At 37.8% G+C, this 24746-nt stretch overlaps 2 protein-coding genes and 1 long non-coding RNA gene across 4 annotated transcripts in view; 2 read left to right on the top strand and 1 right to left on the bottom strand.

Annotated features, from left to right (window-relative positions):
• Window positions 1-982, top strand: part of LOC106872091 (uncharacterized) — a 30512-nt gene extending 29530 nt beyond the window's left edge. For both annotated transcript variants that reach the window (XM_014918950.3, XM_014918951.3), the window contains exon 4: window positions 403-982. In XM_014918950.3, coding sequence (XP_014774436.1) covers window positions 403-747 — 345 coding nt within the window. In that variant the 3' untranslated portion in view covers window positions 748-982. The remainder of the gene's footprint in view (window positions 1-402) is intronic.
• Window positions 983-9411: 8429 nt separating this feature from the next.
• Window positions 9412-20626, top strand: LOC149136640 (uncharacterized). The gene is made up of 2 exons (XR_016241155.1): window positions 9412-9544; window positions 18334-20626. It is a non-coding gene; the product is annotated as an uncharacterized LOC149136640 (long non-coding RNA).
• The window catches only part of LOC106872085 (uncharacterized protein C05D11.1), a 44471-nt gene continuing 37707 nt past the window's right edge, over window positions 17983-24746 (bottom strand). The window contains exons 19-23 of the mRNA XM_014918940.3: window positions 23309-23545; window positions 21962-22055; window positions 20306-20466; window positions 19462-19614; window positions 17983-18197 (exon numbers count right to left, since the gene is read on the bottom strand). Of these exons, the coding sequence (XP_014774426.1) occupies window positions 18134-18197; window positions 19462-19614; window positions 20306-20466; window positions 21962-22055; window positions 23309-23545 (709 nt within the window). The 3' untranslated portion in view covers window positions 17983-18133. The remainder of the gene's footprint in view (window positions 18198-19461; window positions 19615-20305; window positions 20467-21961; window positions 22056-23308; window positions 23546-24746) is intronic.

The raw sequence follows: 24746 nt of genomic DNA on the forward strand, positions 1-24746 counted from the left end.
AATTAAATTAAGTTTTTAAACTAACATAACTTGTATGAACTTAAATGTAAGCATTTTACACTGTCCTTGGCAACAATATTTTCTCTACTTTTATATAAATATCATTAAATTCTATTGATTATTCATAAATTCCTTTATAGTTTGAAATATAAATTCCAATTTGGAGAAATGTTGATAAATTAAATTGACATTAACTCATTTGAATTGTATTGAAATTGAGCTCTGTATACAATAGGCTCCTGATAATTATAACAATAATATCAGAACAAAACATTTTCTGTTGTTGTGAAATTTATTTGATTATTACAAATATAATTACAAACATCAATTTTCATGAAATAGGCATGTAATCTCAATTTTACTTCTAATATTTATTCCTTTTCTTTTTCTTATCGTTTTCAGATAGTTAACATGGCTCTGTTATCCTGCCAGCTTTCACCCGAACAAATTTACAAAACTGTACTGACATTCCTGTTAAATCTGTCTTATATTTATGAACGAGGTTATACAGATATACACTCACTGAATACATGTAGGACAAATCTTCTACACATGAAAGAAATGCGCCAATATCTCACCGGACTTGGCTACACCACATCACCTGTGTTGCCTTCACTGCAGTCATTATGTCGTAAAACTATACGACAAACTCTGAAAGAAAACTATGTCGGTAAACTTGAGGCGGGACTGGAACAACTGGGGCTACCACACACCCTAAAACTGTTTGTTCAGTTGAGAAACATTTAGAAGATATAATTATTGCTTACAAGAGAGGAGCAATGTGACAGAAACATAAGAACACAGCACAAAATGGTTTTCAATATTTAGCCTTGTCCGTCCAGTTTCTCGGTTCAGATCCCACAAATGTAATTTCAACATTTATAAGTTAAAAGCATAAGGTGGAGAAACAAACTGCATACATATATTATTGTATTTATCACTAGGTATACTAAACCAAATAAATACAAAGATTGATAAAGTAGGTACTTGTAATATGTTGGAATTGATTCATTACCTATATTTCTTTCCAATATTTTGTCTTTCACCAAAGTAGAAAATCACTATTTATAGAAACAAAGGCCAGACATAAGGGAGATATTTCAATGGCTCATTGTTTAGTACTTAAATTATAAGAGACAGCAGAAAGTTTCTCAGATTGTTAACTTCAGTTTTTCTCAGGGGTTTTTTTTTTCTTTTTTAAGAGTTTCATTCATTTCTGCTATTTCTCAAGCTGAGATTAGACTCATAAACATTTATTTAGGTAGCATTCCAACTCTCATATCTAGTAAGCCACTGACAAGTAGTACATAAACAACAACTTGTTACATGAACAACAGGTGTCTGAGTTAATAAGACAGGCAACTGAGAAGTTTGTAGTTCCTATTCCCTGCACCAACCAAGAAATTTCACTCATAAATTCTCAAGCTGAAAATAGGTTCAATAGGTTAGGATCAACTGACCATTGTAGATATTGTAAATTTGACCTGTAATTTGGTAGTTTGCAATATTGGGGTGCAACTAGAAGAGGAGCTAGTAGCCATTGGTTTCTATAAGAAGTCAATGAGACTGATTACCCATTAATGTTCAAGTAAGTGACATAAATATCTGACAATAAACTGAGCACAGCCAAGACCATGTGATTAAGAAGTTCAGTTAGTTACTGCACGGTTTCAAGTTCAATCATATTACACAGCAACTTGAAAGTCTTAAGATTAAAATTTGGTGGATTGAAAATGGTTAGAAGCTTGTTGTAGGGATATTTTTTGTTCATAGGACTTAATCCATCTCCCTGTCTAACACCTTCTTGACCCTTGGGTAGCATTTTAAAAAATTTCTTTATTGCCCACTGGGGGCTAAACATAGAGGGGACAAACAAGGACAGCCAAAGGGATTAAATCGATTACATCGACCCCAGTGTGTAACTGATACTTATTTAATCAACCCCGAAAGGATGAAAGGCAAAGTCGACCTCGGCGGAATTTGAACTCAAGATCATAACAGCAGACGAAATACAGCTAAGCATTTCACCCGGTGTCCTAACGATTCTGCCACCTCGTCGCTTGGGTAGCATTAATGGAGTATACTCCATTGTGAGCAGTTGAGCTATGTCACCAGTCTAAGGATAACTTGTTCTCTTTCTCACACCAGTCTCAAGGCCCTGAAAGAGATTTGGAAGCTACCCTTCTTTCTCAGACTAAGTCATATAAAAAAGAAAGGAAAAAGTAGAGAAAAATTTAGAAGTAGAGGATATGTAATTATAAGTTCATCACAGGATATGGCCAACCTATAAGTTTATCTTATTTTATGTTAATATGCAGAGAAATCATTTACATAATAAACAGTTGCATGAATGTTAAACATATAGTAAAAGAACAGTCAATAGAATATATGATCTGGTGATGGTTTGTGTTTGTAAGAATTAAATTAGAGTGAACCTGAAGATGTATGACGAGATAAAGAAGAAACTAAAATTTCAAGCATTACTATACCTCGACAGAGAAAATGGTGTAATTTTTGTATGAATATTATTGTGTTTCACCCCATGTGAAGCAGACCTATGATCAAAGGCATTCCAACCGTGACCATCTTGACAGCTGAAACCTTGCATGAATTTTTATAGCACAGACATGAGTAATAGAGTAAATCGATAGTAAGCGCTATAATTAAAAATCACTAAAATTGGTAGCTTATTTAATGTCTGTGACATCCTAAATTGAATTTGGGTTAAACAAAAGTGAGGCATATTGCTGTGTGGCAGAGTGATATAGAGATATTTCTCTTCTAATAAGGTGCTCTGCTTGGAATGTTAGTCTCTGCTTTGCCTCACAGCATGCCAAAAAGTTCAAAGCTTGATACACATTATTTAATTGAGTCATTAATCAGTTTCTCTTTTGGCAGCTAGTATTGATTTTTCATTGTACACCTGCAACCTGACCACTGATACATACACCTTGCCATTTTAAGGTATGAGCACACTGAGTAGTTGCCTTACAGGTTTAGGGGACCTAATGGTAATTTATATATACTATATAGGTGCATGTGTGGCTGTGTGGTTGAGAAGTTTGCTTCATAACCACATGGTTGCAAGCTCAGTCCTACTGCATGGCACCTTGGGCAAGCATCTACTACTATAGCCTTCTACTGTAGCTTAGTGTGTGTGTGTGTGTGTATATATATGTATGCATGTATGTATAGGTGGGCCAAAAGTCATACACCAAAACATTTCACATTCATATTACACTAGCAGAGATATCTGGTGTTGCATGGTGTTAAAATGTCATAGTTTTTTTTATTGTTTTACTTGTTCAGTGTGACTACGGCTATGCTGGAGCACCAATTTTAGTGAAAGAAATCGATCCCAGAATTTATTCTTTGTAAGTCTAGTACTTATTCTATCGGTGTGTTTTGCCAAACGGCTAAGTTACGGGTACATAAACACAGCAACATTGGCTGTCAAGCGTTAATGGGGGTACAAACACAGACACACACACACATATATATACATACACACACATATATACATGCGCGCACACACACACACATACACGCGCACATATATATATATATAAATGCATATATATATATAAACATGTGTATATATATATATATATATATATCATCATCATTTAACGTCTGCTTCCATGCTAGCATGGGTTGGACGATTTGACTGAGGACTGGCGAACCAGATGGCTACACCAGGCTCCAATCTGATTTGGCAGAGTTTCTTCAGCTGGATGCCCTTCCTAACGCCAACCACTCCGAGAGTGTAGTGGGTGCTATTACGTGCCACCGGCACGAAAGTCAGTCAGGCGGTACTGGCAATAGCCACGCTCAAAATGGTGTATTTTATGTGCCACCCGCACAAGAGCCAGTCCAGGGGCACTGGCAACGATCTCGCTCGAATGCCTTTTCACGTGCCAGGAAGGCGATGCTGGTAACGATCATGCTCAAATGGTGCTATTTACGTGCCACTGGCACAGAAGCCAGACAGCTGCTCTGGCAATGATCAAGCTCGGACAGTGCTCTTAGTGCTCCAGTGGTACAGGTGCCATCACGATTTCGATTTCACTTGCCCCAACAGGTCTTCGCGAGCTGAGTTTAGTGTCCAATGAAGGAGAGGTTGGCATGGGTGTCAGTCGTTGAATTTGGTTCGATTTCGATTTCACTTGCCTCAACAGGCCTTCGCAAGCGGAGTTTAGTGTCCAATGAAGGAAAGGTACGCATAAGTGGGTTGGCTACACCCCTGGCAGAGGCTTCGGATTATGGTCTCACTTGGCTTGCCGTGTCTTCTTATGCACAGCATATTTCCAAAGGTCTCAGACACAAGTCATTGCCTCAGTGAGGCCTAATGTTTGAAGGTCGTGCTTCATCACCTCATCCCAGGTCTTCTACTTCCACAGGTTCCCTCAACTGCTAGGGTGTGGCACTTTTTCACACAGCTATCATCATCCATTCTCGCCACATGACCATACCAGCGCAATCATCTCTCTTGCACACCACAACTGATGCTTCTTAGGTTCAACTTTTCTCTCAAGGTACTTACACTCTGTTGAGTATGCACACTGACATTACACATCCATCGGAGCAAACTGGCTTCATTCCTTGCAATCTTACGCATGTCCTCAGCAGTCACAGCCCATGTTTCACTGCCATGTAGCATGGCTGTTCATACACATGCGTCATACAGTCTACCTCTTACACTGAGTGAGAGGCCCTTTGTCACCAGCAGAGAGGTAAGATCTCTCTGAACTTTGCTCAGGCTATTCTTATTTTAGCAGCTACACTTTCAGAGCACCCTCCCCCCACTACTAACCTGGTCACTTAGATAATGGAAGCATCATGCTGGAGAGTGGAGGTACCAAAGTGGAGGCTACCACCTGGCTTCAAAAAGCAGACGACTACAACTACATCAATGTCACCGAGTTGGACGCAGTGCTGAAGGGAGTGAATTTGGCCCTGAAATGGGGGCTGTGCCCCATCGAAATCAGGATGGATTCAGCTACTGTGCTTGGCTGGGTAGGATCAGTGATCACCAACAAGAAGAAGGTGCAAATCAAAGGGGCTGCGGAAATGCTAGTGAAGCACCACCTTGGGATTCTAGGGGAGCTGATTGGTGAGTTCGGCCTAAAGCTGAATGTGATCTTTGTGCCTTCAGAGAGAAACAAGGCAGTTAAATGACTCTGAGCTAAGGAGACTGCATGCCATGCATCATATACGAGTGTGGGTAGGACCCTGTATCTCACCAGGGGGATTAACGCTGATGTTACAGACAGAGCATCCAGAAGGTGGTCAGGAACTGCGACAGGTGTCAGTCCATCTACCCCGCTCCGGGTGTGCATGGAGACAATTAGCAGTGGATATAACACACTACTGGCAGGGGATGTATCTCTCGATGGAAGCGGTGTTCTGGTACAACATGTCACCCCGATTGGGACAGGCCGAAGAGTCTGTGCCAAATAGAGTGATATTCAAATATGAATGGCAGTGTCTGAATAAACCATTGAGATGCCCTATAGAAGAGAGAGGGCCCGATTTCGTGGAGATGGGAAATGAAGTCTGGATCAAGCCACCAAAAGGCATGCTGCACAACATAGTGGTACAGAGGAATAGTGGTGGTTGTCAATTCCAAAAATAACATCTCTGTGGATGGAATGCTGCGTCATGTCTTGGATGTTCGTAGGATTGTTGCTTTGTTGGATGATGATTGTGGAGAAGAGGAAGAGAACGAGGTTCCCAGTTTAAAAAGGTCACAACATGCAAGGTACCCATCTGGGCAGGTGGTAGATTTCGACACGGAGTGAAGTGAGGAGGTGATCTTTGAGATCAGGGGGGCGTGTGGGGATGAGCCAGAAGAAGAGGGCCATGATGTCAATGGTCAAGGGACTGACTGGAAGAGGAAGCATGAAACAGAAGTGGGGACAGGAGAAGGTTATACTCTTTTGACCAGCCAAGGCATTGCAAATGGATATGTGGGAATTGGCTCTCAGGTTGGAGATAGGAGCTGCTTGTTACTGGGTGACAGGGTAGGATAGGATCGCCAGAGTGACAACTACTAGACAGGTGCAGACGAGAGAGGAAGGTAGGTGAACCTTTTCATTTCCCACGCACTACAGTTTCTAAGACTTAAACATTTCTATGCATTTTCTAAAGCCTTAATTTTAGGAATCCACAGTATACCTAGACATTCCTTGCAGCATACCAGTATACTGTGGTATTTGTGCCATTGTATTGCAGTATAGAATTGAAACCCAGAGAGAGAGAGAGAGAGAGAGAGTGTGTGTATCATTCACTAGATTATGAATGTATCATGTGCAACAAACAAAACAAATAAACAATAATAGTGTGTTTATGAATGGTATGCATGACTTTGCTGTAATGCAATACCTGTTTCAACTTAATTTCAGACAAAAATTATGCAAGAAAGAAAATATTGCTTTCTAATTTTGGTGCAAGGTATGCAACTTTGAGGGGAGGGGTAAGTTGATTACATCAACCCCAATACTTGACTGGTACTTTATTTAATTGACTCTGAAAGGATGAAAAGGAAAGCTGGCCTCAGCAGAATTTGAACTTGGAATGTAATGAGGTGGAAGAAATGCTGATTCTGCCCACTTGCCACCTTCAAGAGAGAAAATAGTGAGTTATCATCATTACTATTTAATGTTCATTTTCCATGCTGGCATGGGTTGGAGGGTTTGACCATAGCTGGCAAGCCAGAGAGCTGCACACCAGGCTCCAGTCTGATTTGGCATGGTTTCTACAGCAGGATACCCTTGCTAATGCCAACCACTTTGCAGTGTGAGCTGGGTGCTTTTAATGTGGTACTGCATGAGTATTTTCATGTGGCACTGGCACAAGTGCTTTTTGTGTCGCATTGGCACAGGACTCTTGCAGGTCAATCCTCTTCACCAGAGAGAGCCCTTAACACTTCTGCTGTGAAGTACAGGTGCAAGAGCCAAAAGTTTTTAAGGAAGTGATATAGTGATTTGAATCAACCCAAGTATATAAGTGAACTTATTTTCTCAATCTTGATGGGACTTGTGCTTAGGACATAATTAAAAAAGTCACTAAACACTTAAGTCTGTCATTCAATTACTCTAAAGAAATGAAATACTAACGAATCTTTATTAAAGAGAAAAGATTTAGTGTTTGCAAACATAACATAACATTCAAAAACTCACTATATGCTGTGGTATTTTTAGAAAGAAATGTTGTTTTTAGTTCTAGGTCAGCCCTGCTCAAGCTGTCGTATAATGGAGGACATTCCAGCCATGGTCATCCGGTCTTTTTGTATATCAGGGACTACATTTTGCTGAGTGTATCCTTCTTTATTTAAGATAGCTGGGTGTGGTGTGTGATTTATAGCAGGTTGAATGATCACATAGAGGCTATAGGTCAGTTCAGACTGAGCAAACCTTATGATCAAAGACATTTCAGCCATGACCATTACATTTTTATCTTGGGTGTTAAAGATATGTCCCATTTTTCAAGATGGTAGGATGTAATTTGAGCAAGAATTGGTTGCTGTTTCTAGCAAGCTGAGTAACCACATAGAGGCTCCCATACCTTGTCATCTTCAAAGGTGTAAAATTTTGTTATTTGACTTTACAGACTGTAAACTTCTCTATCAAATTTGACCTTGCGTAAGTAAGAGTATGACAATAAAGTTGACCCTGCAATACAGCCCTATAATACGGCCTTCTCTAAAGAAATACCTGATACCATCATCATCATCATAATCAATGAAGTTTTGAAACTTTTGGCCAATCTTCACAACTGCATGGTTTCTTGTTCAGTCATGTTCGATAGTGCCTTGGTTAAGTGTCTTCAGCTGGGGCCTCAGGCAAGCCAAAGCCTTGTGAGAGAAATTTGATTGATGGAAACTGTGTGGAAGCCTATTGGAAGGGTCATTCTTGTTTTGGGGATGGTAGAGTTAACCTGTTGCCTTCGGGTGCTTTTAGCGAGACCATTCTGTTGTAAGTGGTCGGACTTGGTCTCTTGTCTGGGTAAACTTCTGCCTGCTAGTCTTGGAGACTAAAAGAAAGGTTGTGAGCATTGCCATTCCTCCTGCGACAAACTCATTTAGCAAAATATAAAAAAGAAAACCAAACCAAACCAAACTTAGATCTCCAGATGCAATTACTGTACACTGCATACTGATTCATCCCAATGCCATTGTAAACAAACTAACGAGAGAATCTTTACATGTTTGATTGACTTGTTAGAAATTGCAACTAAATCTCCACTAAATTACGCCCTTATTAAAAAAATGGAAGGACAGATTTTATGATATTGTCTAAATAGCTTTGCTTGAATAAAGTTGGGATAATCACAGTTGGAATACCTTCATTGTAAGACTACTTGATCTGCACTGACCTGGGGCTAAACAACAACATTGTATTAGGCAAGTCAATAAAGCAATCTCTGTGATTGTTTAACCTGTGAGAAATAGCAGCCAAATTTCTCTCAAATAGCACCTCACTATCTTGAAAGAGAAAGGACGCATTAAATAATGTAATCCAAGTTACGATATTCTTAAAAAAAAAAATGACCAGATAGTCAAGGCTGGAATGTTTTTGATTCTAAGTCAACTGAATAATATCTGATCTAAGATTAAACAATAACATGGTTGTTCTGAGTACTTTTTTTTTCTGTATGTTGAGTTCGTGATCATAAAGTTATAGGCTCAATCCGTGGACCACAAATCGTGTTCCCTTAAGCAAGGCACTTAATTTCATATTGCTCCAATTTTCTCCCTTGAAATGATGCAGTCCTCTCTTCCTCCAACTACCACATCCTGGAGAGTCTGCTAGGTCAAGAGTGAGAGGTCTGAGAAAGCACCTAAAACACAGTACATACTACCAAGCCATTCTCAATAAGCAGTACCTTTGATTATTAATATTCACCAGTGGTTAAACTTTAATCAACTCACTACATTTCAGTTTACAATATATCAAATTACTACATACCAGTTTATCATACACTATTATATGTCACACATCAGTTCATTATAAACACCTTCTCTGTATGTCACATACCAGTTCACCATATACAACATACCTATATCTTACACACTGGTTCACCATCTACAACTTCATTATGTCAGACATCAGGTCACTATGCACAACTTTACTGTAACCCACATGCCAATTCACTGCACGTTATACAATAGATATATTATACTTCAATTTACCAATGCACTAACTCACAGTCATTCTATAAAAAAAAAATTTGGTAAAAAGTTTTGTATGTAGTTACTTCCAACTTGCTCAATGTAGTAGCAGCTTTCACACAACAAAGCATTCACTTAACAATAATTTTCACATTACCTGTCACCAAACAGCAGAATTGAAGGAAACCAGTTTAAACCTGCTGTCTCTCTCTCTCTCTCTCTCTGTTTACATTTTTGTTTTCGTATGTTTGTTTATTTGCCCATGACCTAAGTGAAAGATTTAATTTTGGAATCTAATTTTTATTGTGACATTTCAAGGACTGCCAATGTTGTCTGAGAGAAATTCCCATGGACGAGAAAAACAAAAATTGTGTAGGTTTTTTTTTTTTTAAGTGAAATTTTTTTTTTAAATTTTCATTTTTACAACTCTTATCCTATTGCTGACTTTTACTCTATACTACTCTGTATTTCTGAGCAGATATAGAAATATTTATAATTAACATTAGAATATATAAAGATGAAAAACAATTTTAAAATAAATAATTAAATTTTTACAAAAGTTGCCTTATAAGAAAAAAAAAAAAAAAGAGTAAAATGGGAAAAAGATCAACAAAATACACCATGCTAGTTAATTGCCCATTATTCTAACTCTTCAGCATTCAGAGTACTCTCTCAAATATAATGCTTATTTATTCACTGTTTTCAATTACTCATGCATTATCTTGTAGCTTTGTGTTTTTAATGATGTGGTTGTATATTTTTAGAATGACATTGTAGGTTAAGTGTGAAAGGCCAGATCTTCCCAGTTTGAACAGAAAACAGGAAGAATATTTAGGCCTAATATGACTGGTTTAAATGCTAAAGGGTCAAAGACTTCACTTCTGGTTTTTGGCATATCATCATCATCATCATCACCATCATTTAATGTCCATCTTCCATGCTAGCATAGGTGGGACGCTTCCACAAGAGCCAGCCAGGGCAAAGCCTGCACAAGACTTCTGTGACTGTTTTGGCAGGATTTTTACAGCTGGATGCCCTTCCTAACACCAAGCACCCAGCAGAGTGGACTTAGTGCTTTTTATGTGGCACAAGCACAGGTGAGGTCAGTTTTGGTAAGGTCTTTACAGCTGGATGCCCTTATGATCAACAACCACTTTACAGTGTGGACTGGGTGCTTTTAAGTGGCACCTGCATGGGCAGGGTCACCAAGTACTTGCAAGACAAAAGAAAACTTTTAAGAGGGGAGGATGCATTGGAGGAGATAATGATGAAAAGGTTATAGTGAGAGAGAGAGAGAGACAGGTGTCTTGCTGTAGAGGAAGTACAAGGTTACCTGGCTAAGGAGAGAAAGATCAGGAATGAAGACAGAAACAGGTGTGCTACCACAAAGAAAATACACAGTTGCCCAACCTGAGGGAAGTGCAGGAGAAGGAGAGAGAGTAGGAGACAGCAGCATAGAGATGGTGGCAAAATGCCAGGCATACTCACAAGGAATGGGGATCAGAATATAAATGAGATGTTTGAGTAAAGGAAGAGAGATATAGATGGTGGCAAGTGCCAGGGCATCCCTTGAGGTTCAGTGCCATAATATAAGTGGCAGGATATTGTGAAGGGAGTGATTAAAGAGTGCGACTAAGTGGTGAAAAACCTGGGTATATATAGAGTTGGAGAGGCTACCAGATAGCAATGATAGAGAGGAACAGGGGTGTGAGGACAGGATTGGGGAGTGTGAGGACAGGATAGGCATAGTGTATGAAGGAGGAAATGTGAGCAAGAGATGTAGATTGGTTTGTTGGGGTAAGGTGAGAGAAAAAATTTTCTTGTTACATGTGGTTGGAACACCCAAGTTGGAGGCTAGCAGATAGCAAAAATAGAGTGAGACAGGGCATGTGGATAGAACGCACAGGTTGGGGGAAAGCAGAGTGCATTAATACAGTGGCACAGGGCCAAGAGAACAGGATTGGAGAGTGGAAGGTAATCATAATACATGAAATTTTCTTGCCATAATTCTGATTATGAAGCTGATATTGTCTGACCCTATATCAGTCCTGACAAATCAGCCCTCATCGTCGTCATCATCATCATCGTTTAACATCCGCTTTCCATGCTAGCATGGGTTGAACGATTTAACTGAGGACTGGCAAGCCAGAAGGCTGCACCAGGCTCCAATCTGATCTGGTAGAATTTATACAGCTGGATGCCCTTCCTAACGCCAACTACTCCAAGAGTCTAGTGGGTGCTTTTACGTGTCACCGGCATGAGGACCAGTCAAGCGGTACCGGCAACAGCCATGCTCAAACAGGTGTTTTTTACAACATGCCACCTGCACGGGAGCCAGTCCAATGGCACTGGCAACGACCTTGCTGGAATGGTTTTCTAACGTGCCACCAGCACAAGTGCTAGAAGGCAACGCTGGTAACGATTACGCTCTAATGGTGCTATTTACGTGCCACTAGCATGGAAGCCAGACAGCTGCTCTGGCCTATGTATGATAAAATGCATTCATTCTAGCTATGACCATTCCGGCTTTAAGGCATAGCGTATTTAGGACTACATTATCAACTGTCTTCATAGTTTGGTTGTTATTTCTAACAGGCTGAATGACCATTTAGAGGCCTTCTCTTTCATATAGGTGAAATAGATAACTGGCCAACTAAATAAACCTTTTCCAATTCCATTTTATTATTGTAGCTGGCATGATGTAAATTAACCTTTAATACCCAAGACATGCCAAAGGTCATAATGGCATCTGCAAGACTCCATAAAAGAGTTGAGGGCCCAAAGCAAAGCAGATTGATCCTAGTAAAATTTCAGCTCAGATCATAGAGTAATAAAACTAAATACTACTATCAAACATTCATTTTGTAATCAGAATGTATGAAATATTTTGGCACTGCCTATTTGGTGTTGCTGATTTAACATCAGAAGTTTTAAGGTTTCTCTTATTCTTTCCCTCTTGCCTATGTGTGTGAGCAAATTTCTCTATGTATATGAAGAAAGGGCAAGTTTATGTCATTTGTGTTCAATTAATAACTTGTAATGTTTCTCTCTCCATATCTGTATATTTGTGCATGTACATATATGTGTTTACCTCCAGTGCCAAAAAAATACTGTCACCAAAACAGGTTCTTTGTCCAATTATTCATGCCAAATTTCCAGTGTCCAAAAGGCTTCACCCAATCATTTCATTCTGGTAATCAGAGTATCATTTGGTGTTAAATATGATTATACACAAAACTGAAGAGAAATTTTCCATTCACTTCAGTATAATTGTCCAAATAGTCCTCACTTGGATCTGTGTGAAATATGCAGTGACTGGTGTTGAGGTTAAAAGATCTGACTAATTATTTTAGAATGCCTGTTTCAGATATTATGTTGAATATTTCTGAGTTCAAATCCTGTTAGTATCATTGTGACGTCATGTTATAATATACTTGAGGTCAGGGAAACTATTTGATATAATTATTTATTACTTCCTTTTAAAGATTCCCCTGTCCACTGAGTTAATATTTATGTCTCTTGTCTAGTAAGTTGGTATTTATCTCCAGTTTCCAAGGTATTAAAAAGATGAGGAAAAATGAATATTCATTTGGTTATTTATCATAGACAACTTTTTTGTACAGTTGGAAGTGAATTCAGCACAACAATAAATTATTTTGGCCTGTGACATAACTGTACAGCTTAGTGAACCAGTTCATTGTAAAAAAATTGTTTTCACAATAGACACAGCACAACACCAGTGACAGGATATGAACTACCAATCACTTGGTTGGTTAATCAGTAAGAACCTCTATCCATTTAGCCCTCTCTTGTTTGTTGTCTACTTAACTATTCCATTCTATAAAGATGAGAGTTTCCAGCTTTCATCAAAACCGTAACTATGGAGTCAAATAGCCTGTTCTTTGACAAACCATCTGCAGTGGTTAGGTTATCGTTTGTATAGTGGTCAGTTCAGTCAAATAAATTCCTTATATATAAGCTCTTTTATCTAGTGCAGTGCAAGAATTTGTTAGATTGTATTATTTTTGCCATTAAAAAATATAACAAAAAATAAAGAAAATATAATATTTTAAAATTGTTTTAAACAAAAACTAGTTGAAGACATCAGCTTTTGAAGTTGATATTTTGACCTCACCTCCAACATTTTGTGTGTCAGTCATGCATGCAAACAGATATTTGAATAACATGTACCTAAGTGCACCAAGACTGACCCTGTAAAGTTGGTTTTTCACACAAAGAAAAAAGATGTATTTGATAACTACAAATCATCAGTGGATGAAGCTGTTCATTGTTCCATAAGTTTTGGGGGAAAAAAAAAACTTACATTTGTCTGGAACACAGATTAAACATAAAATTTGTATACAGAGAAACTTTTTTTCATCAAAAATGCTAACAACTTCTTGTAGCCCTTCCTTATTCTTAAGCTTTCCTTATATCTAGATCACAAGTCAAAATTATATCTAGTGGTAAATGTGAGCAGTTCATGAATTTACTGTTCTGACTAACCCTGTTATTGGCCTCTTCACTAGGTAATGGAGCCTGTAGTATTTCTTCTTCTGATAACACATCACAGCACACATAGATCAGCACTGGGATTCTATACCTGCTGAGCAATTGCCCAGTGTACCAATGCCTAGAGACTACTGCTCTTGTGCATCTATCACATCTTGAATCCTGGTTCTCTGTAATCTTGCCCAAGAGCTCTCCTCACCATTGCTGACCCTGAGAATAGAGTATCAAGTCCCTAAAATACATATTGAACAAGGATTTCATGCTCTCTCTGGCACTTTAGGCTTTCCACGTTTGGCTCCTTAACTTACAAGTTTACTCTTTTACTTGTTTCAATTATTTGACTGCGGCCATGCTGGAGCACCGCCTTTAGTCAAGCAAATCAACCCCAGGACTTATTCTTTGTAAGCCTAGTACTTATTTTATCGATTTCTTTTGCTGAACCGCTAAGTTACGGGGCATAAACACCAGCATCGGTTGTCAAGCGATGTTGGGGAGACAAACACAGACACACATATATATACATATACATATATACGACGGGCTTCTTTCAGTTTCCATCTACCAAATCCACTCACAAGGCTTTGGTCGGCCTGAGGCTATAGTAGAAGACACTTGCCCAAGGTGCCACGCAGTGGGACTGAACCCAGAACCATGTAATTTGGAACTTTTCTCAAAAAGTTTCTGCCATGAGAACCAAGACTTCAATTTAAGTTTCCAAGTACTGAAAACTTGTTTTGTAGACTCATTAACATCACCCCAGTACGTAACAGCTTTCATAAGACATTCATCTACACCTGATTTCTTTAGCACAGACCAGGGTACCATGAGTGGATTGTTTTGAGTGAAGAATTTCTCTTGCAGCTGTTTTACTTGAAATGTGGTACTTGTGGTTATACATCATGATACACACCCCAAACTGCAGCTTATCTAATCTGTCTTCTAAATTAACTTCATTAAAACTTTCAACTACAATCAAGACATGTTTCATCAGTATCAGGCCTCTCTAACTGCCTCCACTATTCCTGATGAACTTTTTGCTTTCTCTGCCTTCCTTTTCCTAACAACTTTATTGAAACTAAACTTGATAGCTGGCTCCATTTGAAGGTAATTTCTCAATGTCCTTAATCATTATGGCACCTGTGCCCAGCGTCGCCTTCCTGACACTTGTAAAGACATTTGAGCGAGATCGTTGCCAGTGCCGCTGGACTGGCTCCTGTGCAGGTGGCACGTAAAATACACCATTTTGAGAGTGGTCGTTGCCAGTACCGCCTGACTGGCCGTCGTGCTGGTGGCACGTTAAAGCACTCAATACACTCTCGGAGTGGTTGGCATTAGGAACGGCATCCAGCTGTAGAAACTCTGCCAAATCAGATTGGAGCCTGGTGTAGCCATCTGGTTTCACCAGTCCTCAGTCAAATCGTCCAACCCATGCTAGCATGGAAAGGGGACGTTAAACGATGATGATGATGATTGCAAGACTTCATTTCTTTGGTATTTTTACTGCTAGCTATTACAAAATCTTTTAGACCTCGATTCCACATTTAAGTTCTTTCTTTAAACACCTTACTCCACTGCTCCTCATAAACACAAAACATTGACAGACTTCTAGATATACACGAGGTCTACCTTTTCTTGTAGCAACCTGATGTCTCATGCTCCTTACTTTTCTCTCACTCTTTCCATGCCTGTCTCTTTTATGGCTCTGTTATTGTACCATTGTCAGCTTGTTCTACATACAAATCTGGTTTGTGACTCAGAGGAAAATCCAGTTGTCTTCCATATTCCAGTCCATTATCTCCTTCTCTCTATTACACAATACTTCTTGGAAGTTACAATAATCTTTTAGCTTGTATACCTTCTGAGCCTAAACCTGACATTATTTATAATTTTGCTAGTCTGTTTTCTTGAGAATATAGGGTGTCTGGCTCTAGAATCTCTACAATCAATCCAGATCTACCTTTCATTGTACAAACCCTAAATTCTACACTTGAAAAGAGTGTTGGTGAGATCATCAGATGATAATCAAACCAGGGGTGTTCACAGTCATTACAACAGACAGAATGCCTTATAGTATTTGATCTTATGATGAAAGCAAAGGTTTTAACATTATGTGAGAAATGCTATACAACTGAGAACTATCAAAAGATGTTCCCATGATTGCTGCATCAGCAGTAATTAGCATGTTGAGAATCAAATTTATCCCGTTTGTAATGTAATTCGCTTTGAAATTCTGCTAATTGAAAAAAAAATCCTCCATTAATATGAGAAACAAATTGTTGAGAAAAAAGTTCAGAAACCAAGTCAACTTTATTTGGTGCCGTTACTGCCTCCAAAGGATTTTGTTGCTGTCATAACTGCAGCCTTCATACCTTTACAAAGGGAAATAATCACATTTGGCATGTTATCAGGTTTTTTTTCCTTTGAGCCTCCTGCTGTTGTTACTTTATCAAAAGTCTTGGTAAGGTCAACAAAAACAATGTATCCTGATATCTCTCATACTTTTTTCTGTAACCTGATCCAAAGGAAATGCCAAAATATTTCTTTCTTTATCTAGCTTAAAGTCATGCCGGGCTTACTTGAGTAATGAGTTTGTTTAGGTAGAATAGGACAAACCAGAAATTTACTAACAATAATAGAAAGGGAAATACCACTGGGATTACCAGAAATTACTTTATTGCTTTAGTTTTCTGATGGAAGCATCTTCAAAAACCTAAGGAACATGCCTGCTCTTCCATATTAGCAAAAAGTTTACCATGAATTTATAATTCAATTTAAAATCTTTACCTTTACATGGGTAGTAGAAAAATGCAAATTTCCCTGGATGATGATCTCATGAATATATTATCCTAAGCAATTGCCTCCTTTGGTAAATTGCAGTACTTTATCTGAAATGTGAGAGGCCTTACTTTGAAGACAAATAAATATTGTTGTGTATGTATCAAGCTATAGTCTTCTCTACCTTGCTTTACAAATCAGACTTGACTCCTTATAGATCCAGGTTGATGCTTGCATCACATCCATGACTGAAGCATTTCTTATCCAGTCTCAGATGGATCAGTTTTAAGATTCATATGTTATAATAAAAGAAATAATCCAAGTCATCAAAATAGTTGCAGGTATGGCTGTGCTTCAGAAGTTCAGTTCTGAACCACATGGTTTTGAGTTCAAACCTCACTGCATGGCACCTACCTTGGGTAAATGTCTTCTGGACCAACCAAAGTCTTGAGTGGATTTTGGGATTTTGTAGATGGAAACTGAAAAGAGGCCTGGCATATCACTTTGCATTTGTTTTCTATGCTGGCATGGGTCGGACGATTTCACAGGATCTAATAAGCTGCAGGACTGTTGAGCTGATGTCAGCTTTGGCATGGTTTCTACAGCTGGATGCCCTTCCTAAAGCCAACCGCTTTACAAAACGTACTGGATGCCTTTTTTTGAGCCACTGGCACTAATGAAGTTGCCAAATAACTTGTAAAACAGGTTAAAAAAAAAGAAAGAAAAAGCTCCCTTGGCTATGTATGTTTGGGGGTTGTGTTTGAGAGTGGGGTGGCCTTATGCCAAGTGGTGTATAATCATCACCATCATCATTTAATGTCCATTTTCCATGCTGGCATGGGGAATGCATTGATAGGAGCTGACCATTTGAAGGGCTGTTCAAGCTCCATGTCTGTTTTGACATGGTTTCTGCAACTGGGTGCCTTTTATGCAGCACCAGCACTTACAAGCCTGCAAAATTAGGGATGCTCAGCTGGAGAGGGTTGCAATGGACCAGCCTGTATGCAAAGGCAACCACGCTTGTACTTAACTTGACATGTCTTTTCAAGCACAGCAAACTGCCAGGAGTCTCGGTCCTCTGTCATCCCCTCTGTGAGTCCCAACGTTTGTAGATCCTTTCTCACCACTTCGTCCCACGTCTTCCAGGGTCTACCCCTTCCCCATGTTTCCTCTACAATTAGAGAAGGCAAAACACATAGGCATTTATTTATGAGTGTGTGTATTCACGTGTCTTTTGTGTTTGTTTCCATTCTGTTAAATCAACTGTCCACTTCATGCTTTCAAAACCATGTGGAATAAAACAGGTATTATTATTTCAAAAACAAGTAAAGGTTAGTATCAGGAAAGGCATTTGGCTGTAAACCAATGTTGCAATAACATGCAAGCATGGAAAAACAAATGTAAAAATGAGCAATCTATGACTGAACAAAAAATACATGGATGAAGTGTGACGCCTGAGGTTTCATTCTCAATTTTAAGCAATAGTCATCCCTGGAGCATTAGGGAAAAGATAAGGAACACTATTTATCTGATGTTCTTTATTACACCCTTAAATCATCAACAGAAGAATGGTATTTGAAAATTTTGAAGTTAGCAACAACAGAACAGTGTCTAACAAATTGTTGCTGGTTTCTGTGTAAAGTAGAAGCATCACTTAACAATGTTAGTTAAGCTTTAGCAGACATTCACCAAAAAGTCCTCATTCATGCTTGATAATACATCCAACTTCAAGTTAACCCTAGCAAAGAAAACACAAAAAAACAAATTATAGAAATTAGTATCACATATATTATGTGTATATATATAAAGTATGTGTATTGAGCATATGTATATATTTTTAATATCTGTACATTCTCATTGTTTTGTTTTTATAGTTGGATACACTTTCTACAGCTTTGCATCCAGCTGTGAATTAAGAGAGGAACATATTATTGAAGATTGCAATACTGGATTCATCATCCCTATCATAATCAACCATACCATCATAATCATCACGTGTTTTCGTGATCACTTCAAAAGGATGTCACCCTGTTAGATGGGGTGATACCTTTCAACTAACCAAGAATAAAGGGCTGAGTTCATCTACCTGTAAACACAACAGTAGGTAGTACTATAAACAGACAAGAGTTGTTTCTCCAGTGAGAAAATACAGAATATTCCACCAAGCCTTCTAAACAGACATTCAAGAGAGTTTAACCTTTGTTTTATGGTATTGTAGATAGAGTGACAGTATTTTAAAACCTCCTCTTGGATAGGACACCTTGTTTATTGCATGTCACATTCTCAAGACATCTGATATCTTTCATCACAGCTGGGTGAATCTACAAACACAGCAAAATATTGACAGTAATTTTGAACTGGAGTTTGTAGTACAATATCTATTTTCTCAATCATTTTGCTGCCTTCTTAAGTTGACTTACCCTACCTAGATACAGAACGTGATGTATACCTTCAGTACCTAGGTACACTACGTACAATCATCAGTCATATCACAATCAATAACTTATCAAACACTTCAACACCATCTAACATCTTTCTTCTCATAAGTGGGATAAATTTTGTTAAAGCAATTGATTGCTTTTATAGCTGGATGCGCTTTCTACCACTATCTACTAAACTACAAATATCTTTAGTAGCAAGGTTTCAACTCATTCATGTCCATGTGGTTGGCAGTCCAGTATCACAACCTTGTTATTTTTAAATGCTTATTTGATGTACATAGATTGAATGTTAATATCATTGCAAAGTTTAACTTTCCAAATTGAAAAGTGCAGACATCTAAGAGTGGACATGAAAACAACAGGAAGACAAAAAATATGGTAAAAGTGGACAAAAAAAAATAGTAATAATAATTATAAAATCAATAAAGGTAATATGATTCAATATGTTAGCACAGGGTAACAAATATGTAGTGGGGAAAATGTAGTTGGTTGAACAACCATCACCTCTCCCATACAGTAATAAGATAGTAAAAACTAAGAACTGCTGAAAAGAAAACTTACTGGTTTAATCCATTGCATACTTCTTCAACCTTTGAGGGGTGACAACACACCGAACATCGGTTCTTGGCAGGATCAAAGAGATTTGGAATATATTTTGGACCAACTCTTTTCAAATCTGCAATAGATACTTGAGCAACTTTTCCGAGTAATTCCCTGTAAAGAAACATTGAAATTAAACAGATTAGAGATCATATTGTTAAATGAAATGATGCATTCTATCAAAAACAAGATGTACATTGACTATGAGGCTAAGTTAAGGAAATTTTGCAAGAAAACTAAGGAGCTTTACTTGTCATATCTCAGAATAAGCCACATAACTTTCCTTTACTCTTCAGCACAGTTGCACCTTAAAACTATGTATGTAGTCTACAAGCTAACAAGGAAACTTCTATATAAGTCACTCTAGAAATAGCAGTCAAATCTTCTCCAAATTTCACCCTACTGCCTTAAAAAAAAGGGGTATATATAATAATGTTGTCCTAAAAAGCAAAAGGATGATCAAATCAAGGCTGATCTGAAGTAAATAATAATAGCAATGTCGTTTAGTTCAATTAGAAATTCAATTCTGTAGCATTAAATGATGCCAAATTTTAACTTGAATCATAAATTTTTAAAGAAAATTTGCCATTAATGCAAAACCAAATTTCAGCCTCTTTATATATATCACTGAATTTTGCCTCATATTTCACCAGTAATTATTGAATTAATTTCCCTTTCCCTTCCCTAAGACTTTATGAAAAGTTTATGAAAAATATTTCATCAATTTGAAAATGAAAACAGAAAAACAAACTTGTTAGAAAATATATCCCTGTGACGATCAAGTGAACAAAGTGACTTCTCTTACCTGTTGTAGTTGTGATCAACTCTCTTCAGGTATGACTTCAGTGAAGCCATGGAAGCATCAAAAGTAGTCTTCTCTTGATTAATTATTTCGAAGATCAGACTACTGCGAGCACTCTCCAACTCTAACTCAATATAGGGAGATTCACCAAGTATGTAACTCATCTGGAAAGCAAATCAAACAGAATTACAGCAAAAAAACTTCTGGTAATAAATTAAGAACAGCTTCAGTTTTCTGATGCTGTTTGGTCCCACATTTTTGTAATGTGGAGTCTGATCAAAACGTATTGAGACTAGTGTAATAAAAAGAAAACTACAACATATATCAATTCAGTATTTAATTTCCTTTGAAGTAGTCCCATTCAGAAGCCACACACTTCATCCAGCATTGTTTCCATTGATGAGAGTATTCCTCAAACTCCATTTTTAGGATAGCAAGCAGCCATCTCGGTTGCATTCTCCTGATTTCTTTGACATCTTGAAATCTTGTTGGGGTCTTCCACTGTAAAGGCTGAGCCTTGGTTTCAGGGTCATAGCCATAGCCCAATGATTCATCACCTGTTATGACCATTTCCATCTTCATTGACACAGTCAAGGAGACCCTGTGCAGCTGAAACCCAATCTTTTTGATATGACCACTCCCTACACACTTTTCTTACAAGCACTGCTATAAATAACAGAACATGTGTGGTCAATCTGTGTCAAGCAATTTCATTCTGTGTACTTTAGCTCAGTTACCATAGCAACAGTTCTGATAGTTTTTGATCACACCTTGCATGTACTGAATTAAGTGTTTTTCACAGACACAAACAAGAAGAGGTGTTGCAGCACAAATAATACAACAGTTTAGTCTGATATTGATGATAACACCACAAAAGTGTAAGAGGCACAGTATCATAATTTGGAAAGATCTGAGCTTCAAAATGGTAAAACAGCAAGTGAGAAATTCTATACTATAATAACTACAGCTTTAAACCTTTGCATCAGTTCCATTTTTCTTTTTTTTCAATTTTCGTCTGAAATGAGTTGTCAGTTGATGAAAACTAATAATTCAAATAAGTTATTTGACTACAATTCCAACTACTCCACAGAAAAAGGAAGGGTATCTGTAACAAACCAAAACTTATTGCCTATCCTCTCTCAACAACAATAGTAAATTATTTTAGAGGGTTCACAACCAATGCACTTTCATAAAATCAAATGACTGAGCTCATTTTCCTCATCATCATCGTTTAACGTCCACTTTCCATGCTAGCATGGGTTGGACGATTTGACTGGGGACTGGTAAACCAGGTGGTTACACCAGGCTCCAATCTGATTTGGCAGAGTTTCTACAGATCAGATTGGAGCCTGGTGTAACCACCTGGTTCACCAGTCCTCAGTCAAATCGTCCAGCCCATGCTAGCATGGAAAGCGGACGTTAAACGATAAACATATTAATCTATTGCAAATAACATTTCTCGATAATCTGTCAGTCAAGCTTGGCAGCTAGGTGAAGCAAGGTGTTTTGAATTAAAGACACTAAACTCTGAAACAATAGATTATGGAATACATTACAGAAGAGTTAAATAAGACCTGTGAGCTGGTCTAGTGCAATATCTTACAAAGTCAGTTAGAGTACTGAAAGGTAAAAGAAAAAGAATAAAAGAAAGATGCTTACCACTATATTCTGTGCCATTTTAAAAGATTCTATTAAGTTAACAGATTGGCCGAGAACCAGACACAACAAACCAGACTCTTCATTTATTGTCATACTGTGTACATAAAACCAAAAAATACATTAGATTGACAGGATACAAGATATATACATATACTGAGCTAAGTGTCAATGTAAAAGGAGATTGATAAACTGGAGTTTTAATTCTGATAATTCACTTACATAATTTACATATGTGCAATTTACAGTTTAAATGTTATTCTACACTCAACCCTAAATTACACCTTCAAAAATATAAGGAAGTTTTAACTAAAAGGCTTTCTATGTGTTGATTTTACACCAATTTTTGCACAATATTCAGCCTTTAAATTTCTATATTTTACATTAAAGTATTGTATTTGTCCCCTTTTTTAAATCAGTAGAAAATGGCTGCCACTGCTAGCAGGCCAAGTAACAAGAGTGAGTTTCTTCATTGATTTAGCAGCAGGATGTGCTTTTTAGTCATCATGAATGTATGAGAAATGTTGTCAATATTAGCACTCTGTCAGTTACGATGATGAGGGTTCCAGTTGATCTGATCAACAGAACAGCTTGCTGGGGAAATTAACATGCAAGTGGCTGGATATGTATACCCTTAATAGAGGTCTCAGGGAGATTCAGCATGGCACAGAGTGTGACAAGGCTGGTCTTTTAAAATATAGATATTACTCATTTTTGCCAGCTGAGGGGATTGGAGCAATGTGAAATAAAATGTCTTGCTCAAGGACACGTGTCACCAGGAACTGAACTCATGACCTCATGATCATGAGCCGAATATCCTAACCACTAAGCCACGTGCCTTCACAATGTTAATACACAAGACTAAAAGAAGAGCTTTAATTACATGTCAAGCAACTTTTTTTGTACTTTTTCATGTTTTTTTTTTTTAATCCCAATTATACAGTGTTGGTGCTTATGTCTAGTTTGTGTAGCATTAAGTAGATAAGAAACAAACAAATCTAAGCCTGGATAGGGTAACCTTTTTTCTCAGGTAGGATCGAGACTTGTCACTTGCAAGCTGACAAGCCAATTGTCATTACAACACTACTAACACTGAAAGGAATTATGCCTGTGGTAGCTATTTAGAGCTGGGTAAATGTGACCACTGTGAATTGCTTCTGGTTAAGACCAGTTTGCAATATTGTTGGAACAATTGTTTTCACAGATGACATTTCTAACACTAACCATTCAACTATCAAGGAGAGGAATCTTAACACTGATCTATGTACTTCAGTCTGGTCAAGTAGGGCAGCATTTCAACCTCCAATTATTTATTATTTTGGTCTTGTTATTTAAAATAGCTGTACTTACTTATAACTGTAGGAAAGACCCAAGCCTCTAATTTGCTTCCACATTGGGCCCTCGCAAAGAGTGAGATACTGTAGCAGAACCATAAGAATTGCCAGATCTGGGTTGTCATAGGATATTTGTACAGGCACGGTAAGGTAGAGGTAAGCAGATTCTTCTGAACCGATACCAATAATCACATGTGGATTGGGAATTCCCTCAAGTGGCTGGATATACTCTGATGTACGCCTTAAGAAGGGTCTACAGGAAAATACAAAATAAAAATTTGTTATCATTTCTAATTTTCATTCTTAAATTTAAGAATAAAAATTAGAAACATAATATTTTATAAAAAGTAAGTTTTAACATAGGCACCAACAATCCTAATAATAATAACAAGAAGAAGAAGAAGAAGAAGAGGAGGAGAAGGAGAGCGCAAATCTCCACCAAGGCAACATCAATGTCCTCTCAACGATTAGCCGGAGATGATTTTTAAAACAAGAAATATACTCGACTGCTCTCACAAACGAGAATACTAAAAATGAACCTGACCGCTCTCAACAAAAAAAAGCCAGAAAAATAATCCAGAATCCTTATCCGGTACCTGATTGATTTCAATGGTAGTAATGGAATATGAAGGTAGGTGTGAGGGCCGTGTTTGTAATGCTGTGTATCATCTGCAGTGGGAACAGGGACAGTTTTCTCTGTGAAGGCCTTTTTTAGTCTCTTCACTGGTATAGTGTCTTTACAACCATTAAGGTCTATAGTGAAACATTTCTGTGCATGAAAGAAAATAGAAAGGACCTGCATACAGTGCTTTTAACAGAGGTTTAACAACATCGTTGCGCACAAAAACATGATTCCAAGAAGTAAAGCTTCCTTCAAGGCAGAGCTGGAAATGCAGTTGTCAAGTGGGTAAGCTGTTTTAAACAGGAGTGATATATTCAAAATTGGTAAAACTAAAAATTGTCGAGGATAAATCAAATTTATCATTGTTACTGAATATGTTAATGTTATTTAATTTCTGAACGTTTTGTTGCCGTTTGTTTATGTAGCTTGATTTCTGTATCCTTCAGTTTCTACTAAGATAGAGACACGAGTAAAAATAATAATAGAGAAACGAAAATAAAACTTTGGAAACAGCAACGCTGCCATAACTTACATGGAAACCATGAGCATGGTTTCAAGGGAGATAATCAGAGAACGATTTGAAAGTCAATGTAAGATCATATGGAAAATAAATATAACATAATCCAGAATCCTTGTCCGGTACCAGATAGATCCCAAAATCTAATCAGTTGGAGCCAGTCACGAGGCCAAACATCACTGAAAGTTTTATCCAAATCCATCCAGCGGTTCTTGAGATATCTTGTCCATGGATAAACAAACACGACTGAAAACAATACCTCAGCCTTAATGAAGGCGAAAGTAATAATGATGATGATGATGATGATGTTGATTT

The sequence above is a fragment of the Octopus bimaculoides genome, chromosome 3 (genome assembly GCF_046866305.1).
Source record: "Octopus bimaculoides isolate indiv1 chromosome 3, ASM4686630v1, whole genome shotgun sequence".
NCBI lineage: Eukaryota > Metazoa > Mollusca > Cephalopoda > Octopoda > Octopodidae > Octopus > Octopus bimaculoides.